Raw genomic sequence first — 9,836 nt, forward strand, 5'->3', positions numbered from 1 at the left:
GCGGGGGGGGGGCTTTAAATTCCCCATCCCAGCAATGAGTGTTCACCCTGGGAATTAACATAACAACTCCTTTTATTCCAATGGCATGGGCTGGGGGCCGCACTTGCTGCCCCCCCCCCCCCGCCCCATTTCTCCCTCTTTTGGTAAATCTCACGGGAGGCCCCTCGCGAGCAGCGGGGGGGGACGAGGGATGGCTTTCGCTCTGACTGCTGCTGAGTCAAGCCCAAGCGAGAGCGTTCCTGGAACGAAAGGGTTAATATCGCACCCAAAAGCCCCCCCCGGGTCCCCCCACTGCCCCCTCCCCCCTCGGGCTCATCCTGCTTCTTCCTCTCTCCCCTCCCCGCCAGCTTTTTGGGGGGGCTCTCAGCCCCCTCCTGTCTGTCCCCTGCCCGGGGGCTCTTTTGCCCCTTTCCTACCCCAAGGTGTGTGGGGGGGGGACAGGAGCGAAACGTCCCCGTCCCCCTCGACCCCCCCCCGGTTCTGCTTTTTCTGGCTGTTTAGCCCCAAATGAGTCACCGGGGGATTTTTATTTTTTTTTTTCGGGGCTCTTTCACAACCCGCCGGGGGGGGATTCTCGGCCGGGATGCCGAGGGGTTGAGCACCCATGGGTGCTCCAGCAGCCCCCCAGCCCCCAGAGCCCCTGTTTGTGGGTGGCGGGACCGCGACACCCGGGCTGGGGACCAGGGACCAGGGTCCAGGGACTGGGGACCGGGGACCGGGGAGCAGGGACGGTCCCTCTCGGTGGCACAGAGCCGCCGTCCCTGGAAAGCAGCGCCCAGCCCCGGGGCGGTGCCGGGGGCTCGCTCCCTCTTTACCGGACGGTCCCAGCCCCGGGGGTGCCGGGGGGAGGACACACAGCGGTGGCTCGGTGCCCATTTCCAGCCCAGGAGGGACACCGGGCAGGGACAACGCAGCGGTGCCCACCCCCGACACACCGAGCTGGGGGCACGAAGCCACCCGGGGAGCGGGGAGACGAGGGCCACGCAGCCACCGGCACCCAGGGCACGGGGACCCGGCCCCGGTGATGTCCCCAATGCCCCGGCAGCATCACCGGGATCGGAGCTGGGGTGTGGGGGGGGCTGGAGCCGGAAAGTCCGGCACAGTCATACAGCGAGGTGCCGGCTGCCGGTTGGCGAGAGCCCCGAAAAGCCCGTCCGTTCCGGTAAGGAAAGAGTCAATCGCACACGCAGAGCCACACACGCCACTTCCCTGAGTGGGGATGAGTCATCCTCAGCCCTTCATCCCCGTCCCAGTAACACCAGCAGCCCCACAGCGCTCTTCCTCCGGCCGCCCATGAGCCGCTCGCCCCTCGCGTCCTGAACCGGTGAGTGCCGGGGGGCACCGGGCGGGGGGCACCGCGCGGCCCCCGCCCCACGGCCGCGCCGCGTGGGGCCGAACACGAGTGGGCTCCGGGCTCGGGGTCCCGCCGATGAGCCCGCGGCGAACCCAACGGCACCGAGCCACCCCCTCCTCCTCCCGTATTTTTGGGGCTGCCCCCCTCGTTTTGGCGAGGGGCTGGGGTCGGGGTGGCGGCGGGCGGTGGGCGCAGGGTGGGGGCGGGCCCGCGGTGACTTCAGGCGTTACTCACCCGCCTGGCACCGCGCCCGCGCTATTCCCGGCCGTGACGCCCCCGGCCGCCGCCGGTCACCGGGAATTTGGGGGGAGCGCCGAGGGGTCCCGGGAGCATCCCTCGGGCCTTCGGCCGGGGAGCGCGGTGCCGCGGGGGGCGCCGGAGTTTGTTCGGGCTCAAACTTTCCTGCTTTGCCGCAGCGCAGCTTTCTCACGCCGCTTTTCTTGCTCGCCCCCGAAGCGGCCGCTTTTTGCCCCCAGAGCCCCCAACCCCCCTGCGCTCGGGGCAGCCGCGCGCCGGTTTCCTGCTTTTTTCGCAGAAAGGGAGGAAATCGCGTCAGCCCCGCCGCGCTCGCAGTGCCGGGAACCGGGCGTGAGCCGGGAAATCACAGCCGGGGCCCGGGCTGTGCACGCGCACGTTCACGCGTGTTTCTGCGCGTGCACACGTGTGGCGGCGCGCACCCCACGGGCACCGCGTGTGCCCCGCGGCACCCACACGTGAGCTCTGGCACGCACGTGTGCGCGCTCACCTGGACCCGCGTGCACGCGCCTCTGCTCACACACACACCTACACACACACACACCGCTACTCACACGTATGTGCCTGTACGCACATGCACACACCTGTACTCACTCACCTATATTCATATGCACACACCTCTACCCACATGCACATGCCTGTACGCACATGCACACACCTGTACTCACACACGTGTCTATACTCACACGCACACACCTATATTCACACGCACACACCTATATTCACACGCACACACTTATATTCACACACACCCCTATATTCATATGCACACACCTCTAAGCACATGCACATGCCTATACCCATTTGCACATGCCTATACTCATGTCCACACGCCCATACTCACAGGTACACGCCTGTACTCACACACCCCTACACTTACACGCACACACCTACACTCACACACACGCATGTCGGCACGTATCTGCACACATGGACTTGCTCGCTCACGCGTGTACAGCCCCTGGGCACGCACCCAGCTGTACCCACACCCACCCACCCCGCTGGACGAGCCGCCTGCACGCACACACACACACACACAGAGACACACACACACAGACACACAGACACGTGCACACACACACACACACGTGCACACGCACTGAACACGCCTGCACACACGTGCACACGCACGAACCCGCGCACACACGCACATACAACCCCTCCCCAACACACACGTGCACAAACACCCCCCCTCCCCGCGCCCCCTTGCACAGGCGTGTTCCCCGCGCATCCCCGGGCACACACGGGCGGCAGGACTACAACCCCCAGCATCCCTTTCGCCGGCGGGGACGAGCAGCGCGGCCGTCCAATCGGCGGCGGGGGCGTGGCGGCGCCGCCCAATCGGCGGCGGGGGCGTGGCGGCACCGCCCAATAGGCGGGCAGTCACATGGCGCGGCGGCGGCGGCGGGTGAGCGGCACCGGCACCGGGCGCGGGACCCCCCCCCGGGACCCCTCCCCACGGGGCTGCCCCCCCCGAGCTCGGAGTATTGGGGGTGACCGCCCCTCCCCCACACCCCTCATCCCCCCCCATCCCTCTTTTTAAATTTTTTTAACCGTTTTCGGAGGGTTTTTCCCCAAAAAGTTGGCGCTGGGCAGGGAGGGGCAGGCTGGGGGGGTGGGGAAATATTTTTGGGGGGAAAACCCCGGTGGGCGACCCCGTGGCGTGAGGCATCCCCCTTGCTCCTTATTTGGGGGGATAATTTGGGGGGACCGTGTCCTTTTTCCCCCTGTTTTGGGAGGGGCAGCGCCGATTTGGGGGTGGGAAGCGACGAGTTGGGGGGATTTTGCCCATTTTTTCCCCATTTCTCACCTTTTTCCCCCCCCGGCAGGGCTCACCGTGAGGGCGCCGCCGCTCCCCGCATGGAGGACAGCCGGGAGCAGCCCCCCGGCCCCGCCGAGCCCCCCGCCACCCTGCACAGCCCGGGGGCCACCTCGCCCCCCCCAGCCCCGCAGCAGCCGCCCCCCACCTCGGAGCAGCCCCCCGGGCACGAACCTCCCGCGCCGGCCTCCGACGGGGTGAGAAAGCGAGGAGGGGGGCGAAGGTCCTGGTTTTGGGGGGAAAAAAAGCAAAATTGGGGTGCTGGTGAAAAGCCCGACGGAGGTGGGGGGGCCCTAGGGGTGTGGGTCCGGTGGGTTTTGGGGTTTTTGACCCCGCATCCCCGGCGGCCTCTGTTTAAAAAAAAAAAAAAAAAAAAAGGAGCCTCGAAATAGTTCGGCCGTTGAAACGCCGCGGCTGTCACAAGCGGTTAAAAGAATAGAAAGAAGAAGAAAAAGTACTTTGGGAGCCGAGCAGCTGCTTTGCCCAAAAATAGCAACAAGTTTTATAACTCCGGAAAATGTAGAACAAACAAACGAGAAACATTTTTAGCTGAGAAAGGAGGCGGGGGGGTGAAGGGGGGGGGGGGACGGAGCAAGAATTTCTGCCCTTCTGTTTTCCTGGAAGCCGTTCCTCGTGTTCTCGCGCGGCTCCAGCGCTTTGACCAACTTGGCCGCCTGCCCGGGCTGCCGAGTAACGAACGGAGAGCTCAGAAAATGCCCCCGGGCTGCCAAGGCGGGGTGGGAGCGGGTGTGTGTGGGGGGCTCCTGCCCTGCCTCAGTTTCCCCTGCAGGACTTTTCTGTGCCCCCCACCCCGGGGTGCGGGGTCCCTCCTGAGCGCCGTGTCCCCCAGGAGCCGCCGCTGCCCGAGGATGGCCCCGAGCGGCCGAAGGCGTCCGAGGAGGACGCGGTGGCCAGCGGGGAGAAGGAGGAGGAGGAGGCCTTCCTCGTCAGCCTCTACAAGTTCATGAAGGAGCGGCACACGCCCATCGAGAGGATCCCCCACCTCGGCTTCAAGCAGAGTATGGCCCCACAGGGCAGGGGGGAGGCGTTTTTGGGGGGGTGAGGGCTCGGAGCGGGGCCGGTGGGCGCTGCGCAACGCTGACGCCTTCTCTCTTCCCAGTTAACCTCTGGAAGATTTACAAGGCGGTGGAGAAGCTGGGGGCCTACGAGCTGGTAAGCAGCTGGGGAGCACCCATGGGGGCTGTCTGGCACCCAAAGGGGGTTTTAGGCAGGGGTTAACCCGTCCCCACCGCAGGTCACGGGGCGACGGCTCTGGAAGAACGTCTACGATGAACTCGGGGGCAGCCCCGGCAGCACCAGCGCGGCCACCTGCACCCGGCGCCACTACGAGAGGTAGGGGGGCAGCGGCCCCGCTCCGTGCCTCAGTTTCCCCTCCCTGGGATTCATCCAAGGCCTGCACTCACGGCTGCGCCCGCTCGCCCCGCAGGCTGGTCCTCCCGTACGTGCGGCACCTCAAGGGCGAGGACGACAAGCCGCTGCCCCCCAGCAAGCCCCGCAAGCAGTACAAGGTCTCCAAGGGCGCTGAGACGGGCGAGAAGAGCAGGAGGAGCAAGAAGGAGAAGGGCCGGGAGCAGGTGCGCGGCCCCGTGGGGCTGGGACGGAGCCTGGGAGCAGCCCCGAGCCCCCTGGAGACCCTTCCTCCATCCCGGGCACGTGGAAGGAGCTGGGGCAGGAGGAGAGCGGAGGGCTGAGCCTCCGGCAGTGGAGGACATGGGGGGAAACCCAGTGGGGTGGGCAGGGGGCCCAGCACCCCCACCCCAACTTCCCTTTGGTTGCAGATGCCGCCGGAGAAGGCGAAGCCTGAGGCCGTGGCCACCCCCGGAGGCAGCAAGGAGGAGCCGGTGGAGGCCCCGGAGCGAGGCCGGCCGGCTGAAGGACGAGCCAGCCCTGCGGCCCCAGCCCCGAGCCCCTCAGCGGGGTGTGCGGGCACCTGCAGAGCCCACGCCGAAGCCTACAAACGGCTCTTCTCCAGCTTTTACTCCAAAGGCAACCACCCCATCATGTCCCCGCTGGCCAAGAAGAAGCTGCTGGCCCAGGTGAGCAAGGCCGAGTCCTTGCACTGCCACAAGCGCCACTGCCCCGAGGGCCGGCGCGGGGCGAGCGACGCTCATCCCAGCACAAGCCCCGAGCCCCCCCGGCCAGCGGAGGAGCAGAGGAGCCTGGAACCTCCTGGATTTAAGGATCCATCCCGAGGTGGCCGGAGCGAGACGGGATCCGTGCCCAGCGCTTCCCCCGGGGGGAGAGACAGCCAGCCCTACCCCAGAGCCGAGGAGGGGGGCCCCGCGCCCACCGTCTTCACCGGCTACTTCCACGCCTACCACAACAAGGTGCTGAAGCCCGTGAGCTGCCACCCCCTCGGGGGCTACTTCTCCAGCTTGAAGGATTTTTTGGAGCCGCAGCCGGAGGACACGGAGCAGCCCCAAGACCTGCGGAGCAAAGCGGGGCAAGCGTGGAGCGGGGAGGGCCCGCGGGCGGCCGCTTTCAGCGCCGTTAAATCCTGCCGGGTGCCCCCCGGGGCCGGCTTCGCGCCGCCGACACAGAGCCCCACAGTGCCAGGGGGCAAGCGCAGCCGGGAGGAGGAGGCTTTCGGCCCCAGCAAGAAGCTGCGGGCTGTGTCCCCCTTCGTCAAGGAGCCCGAGGGCAGGGACAAGGGCGCTGGCTCGCCCGGGGGCCAGCCGGTGCTGGCCAAGCCCAAAGCCATCGTGCCCGGTCCCGGCTACGCCGCCCCGCTGCCCGCCGTGCCTCCAGCCCCGGACGGTTACAAGGGAGCGATGCTGCGGTTCCCGGTGAGCTTCGCCAGCCCGCTGGAGCACCTCAAAACCCCGGCAGCACCGCTGATGCCGTCCCTCTCCGTCAACCCCTTTGTTATCCCTGCTTTCCCCAGCCCTTTGATAGCCGCCTCCACGCAGCCCTCCGACCTGTGCCGGCCGCTGGCGACCGGTCCCGGGCACTACCCCGCGTCCTACGAGAGCTCGCTGCAGCACCGGCTCTACCCCGTGGCGACGTGGCACAGCCAAACCTCCTACACCACCCCGCACGCGTCGGCCTTCCACCGCAATGCCAAGCTGTAGGGTTTTCGCCCCGATCCGGACCGGCCTCGTCCTTGCTGAGGTGGCTGTGGGGGTGCCATGGTGGCCGGAGCCCATCGCTGCTTAAGAGCCGCCGCGTCCCACGGCAGAGACGAGCTGAGCTGGACCGTGTCATTTTTACTCCTGATCTTAGAGCTGTTTGTATCTGACATCGTTCGCCGGTGACTTAACTACCCATATCACAAGGTTATATATATATTATATATATATATAAAAAAGGGAGCAAAGTGAGCTGCAGGTTTCTGTTTTGTTAGAGATGCCGCGCCCCGCGCGGTTTCATGTGGCCAGCGCCGAGAGGAGGCTGAGCCGAGCAGTGGCTGTGCCCACCTCACCAGGATGCTGCTCAGCGCCCTGGTACACAGCCCCCGCTCACTCCTAGGAAGCAATGCAATTTTATTTTTAAACGACGTTGCCTTGGGCAGGGGGTTCTGGAGGTTGTTCAGGGGCTCAGGACCGCGGTAAGCATCCGTGAGAAGCGTGCCCGCTGCTCCTCTCGCTGCCACCACGCACCTCCAACAGCCGAAGGGGCTGAGCCGGTGGCGAACGGCAGCATCCCAAAATAAAACTGGCTGGATGGTCCCAACCTGGCGGTGTTTGGGGTGTCCTTGATTTCTGGGATTTCCAGGGTGGGGTTGGGGGGGACCAGCCTCACCCTTGGAGGTGTTTCACAACCCTGAGGCTGAGATGTACCCGTGGGGCTGCCCCCATCCCCTGGGGAAGGAGAGGTTTTCCTGCATCATTTTTGGCAGCTTTTTGCCAGCCCCGAGGACTCTCAGCTGTTTCCTGGAGCATCTGTGTGTCCGGCTGCAGGTGCCGTAGGGCTGAGGGCAGTGCAGTGACGGCACCGTGGGGGGGCCTGGCTCCAAAATGTTCCTGCATGGCTGAGAACATCTGGGAGGGGACAGACAGACGGACAGGCAGACAGCACCTTGGACATGAGCTGGGGAGAGGAGAGGAGCACACTGGTGGCAGACAGGTGGCCCAGGACAACTCCAGAGGAAGGAGCAAACCCACATAGACCTGCACAGCACAGCTCCAGCTGCTTTCTGCCTGCGGGAGCTCCTGATGAGCCATTGCAAACAACCTGAACTCTTCATGGGACCCTCAGGACTCTCTTGTACCAGCTGCTCCCCACCAGAGCGACTGCTGACTGCGCTCCTGGCTGTGAGCTGTGGAAAGGGCAACGAGCCGGTGGCACTTGCTCATCCCCCAGGAGGGTGATGGCTTCGGGTGGAGAAACAGAGCAGCAGCGGTAAATCAGCTTTGCAGGACCACTTCTGCTTCCACAGAAAGCAGAAAAAGAGCTAAAATTATCCCCAGGCAGTGCCGGTCACCGGGATGCCTTTAGGGTTAGACTTGGTGAGAGGAGTCATCGCTGCTGAGACAGGGAGCAGCTTTCTGCAGCGTGGTGGAGCCAGCCAGTTGTGGGTCCTCCAGCCTGGACATGAGACACACACACACACTGCAGGCTGCCCCGGCACTTCTTGTGCCCCAAATGCTGCCACCAAACCGCCTCCAGCTTTGTGAGCCCCAGGGCTCGAGTGCTCCCTCTGCACCTGGGAGCAAGGGCACCGGGGTGAAATGAGAGCGCCCCATCCCTCAGCCTTCCAGCAGCACTGCAGTAGGGAAATCATGACTTGAAGCCTAGGACAGAGCTGGGCTGCTCGAAAACACAGCAGGGTGGCAGCTGACCAAGCTTTTAGGAGCCGTGCACACGCTTCTGTCCGTAGGTCTCTCAGTTTAAGCTCATCCAGGCTGCGTTTTGCCCTGGTCCGTGCCCAGGGGGATTGGCAGAGCTGTGCCTCGTGGCCACCCCTCACGTCCCGCAGCAGGTCACGGTGTCCCTCACGTGGCCGTGGTGCAGGAAGCAAGCTGAGACCCAGCCCGTCCCCACTTGGTGCTGGCTCCTGTGGGAAAGCTCCATGTGCCTTTTGGGAGGTGCAGGGCCCGTGGGGAAGAGACAAAGCAGCAGCAGGTGATGCGTTTTGCACCTTGGGGCATCTGGTCCCATTTTTAACCAGAGCGTGCCCCTGACTCGGTGCCAGGTAGCAGGGGTTAGCGGCAGGGCTCGGAGCAGGACCGGTGGAAAGTCAGGAGAGCAACGGGTCCGCAGCTGCAGGCTCAGCTCAGCACTGTTTGGCCTCCCCATTACAACCCCGTTTGGATACAACCTCTCCTGGCAGAGGCTTTGCCTGGACTGAACCCAGCTGGCTGACAAAATCAAACCTTGCCAACTTTTCCACAAAGCCCCAGGGAAAGGAGGTGAGGATGAGGCAGGCCCTGGGTGCAGCAAGGTCTTGGGGGAGCAGTCCAGGGAAAGGGCAAAACTCGCGATCATTTCTCAGCACCCTCAAGACCTCTACTCACCAGTGGTGGGGCGCAAAGTCCAGGTCAAAAGAGGCGGTGGCGAGGCTCCGAAGGCCACGTGAGTGCCCCAAAAGCTGCACAGTATCTGGAGCAGGTACACGGACAGCGCAGGAAGGGTGGGACGAGCCTCGTGCCATCTCTCCCAGTGAGCAAACCCAACGGAAGGTTGAGCTGTTTATCCCCTGCTGCTTTCCAGGCTTCCCGCACCGATCGCCCTTTCTCTTCTGGTTGCTGTCTCAGCTCGGCAGAGCCAAAAATAGGATGAGGAAGTGAGCGGAGATTTCGGAAACGTGCCTGCAGCGGGGTGGGGAGTGCAGGGCTGCCCCCACCGCAGTCCCATTCACAGGCTCGTGCTCCCTGAACGCATCTCGGATGGCAAACAGCACTCTGTGCCCCACATCCCTCAGGGGAAGCGAGTGTTGAGGGCTCAAGGCCGTAGCATCGGGCACTGGGATTACCCCCAAGAGCCACAGAAAGTCCCCCAAAATCACAGCCCTACGCTCTGTGCCGTGGAAGCACCCCCAAGAGCCCAGTGACAGCCCCAGGGGCATTGCAGGTCCTGAGCCCCACGAGACACAGGCCCTGGGAAGCCACCAAACCCAGCCTCACCTCATCCCCTGGGGACCCACTGTGGGGCTCAGCACCTTTCCAGTGCCCCTTCTGCTGCTTCCCCCGTTTTAAGCACAACGTGCTCAGGTCCCCAGTGCTTTCCCCTGCCTGTCGGTGTTGCTCCACCCTGTCACACACGGCTGTGAGGGTTAAAAATCTGCCTGGAGCCCCCACGTAAAGTCAGGCCTTTTTCAACAAATTCCAATATTCCAAAAGTAGAAGGGAATTTCTACCTGGAGGAGACATACGGATGGACAGCAGTGGCAGGAGGAGCCCCCCTCCTTGCTGCCCAGCTGGCTCCGAGGACCCACAGCGTGAATTT

At 64.5% G+C, this 9,836-nt stretch overlaps 1 protein-coding gene and 1 long non-coding RNA gene across 2 annotated transcripts; one reads left to right on the plus strand and one right to left on the minus strand.

Moving 5' to 3' along the window:
• The first annotated feature begins 390 nt into the window (after positions 1–390).
• On the plus strand, positions 391–6,769 carry ARID5A (AT-rich interaction domain 5A). Its single transcript, XM_084499448.1, has 7 exons — positions 391–1,324; positions 3,439–3,625; positions 4,279–4,447; positions 4,549–4,601; positions 4,684–4,781; positions 4,876–5,023; positions 5,228–6,769. The coding sequence occupies exons 2-7, from the start codon at positions 3,470–3,472 to the stop codon at positions 6,518–6,520; spliced, it is 1,917 nt and encodes a 638-aa protein (XP_084355574.1). The 5' UTR covers positions 391–1,324; positions 3,439–3,469; the 3' UTR covers positions 6,521–6,769.
• On the minus strand, positions 5,365–9,266 carry LOC311424368. Its single transcript, XR_014686072.1, has 2 exons — positions 8,902–9,266; positions 5,365–7,466 (listed from the first exon to the last, which is right to left on the minus strand). It is a non-coding gene; the product is annotated as an uncharacterized lncRNA (long non-coding RNA).
• Positions 9,267–9,836: the final 570 nt, after the last annotated feature.

This window comes from Aythya ferina (assembly GCF_964211825.1).
Source record: "Aythya ferina genome assembly, chromosome: 27".
In the NCBI taxonomy this organism is placed as follows: domain Eukaryota; kingdom Metazoa; phylum Chordata; class Aves; order Anseriformes; family Anatidae; genus Aythya; species Aythya ferina.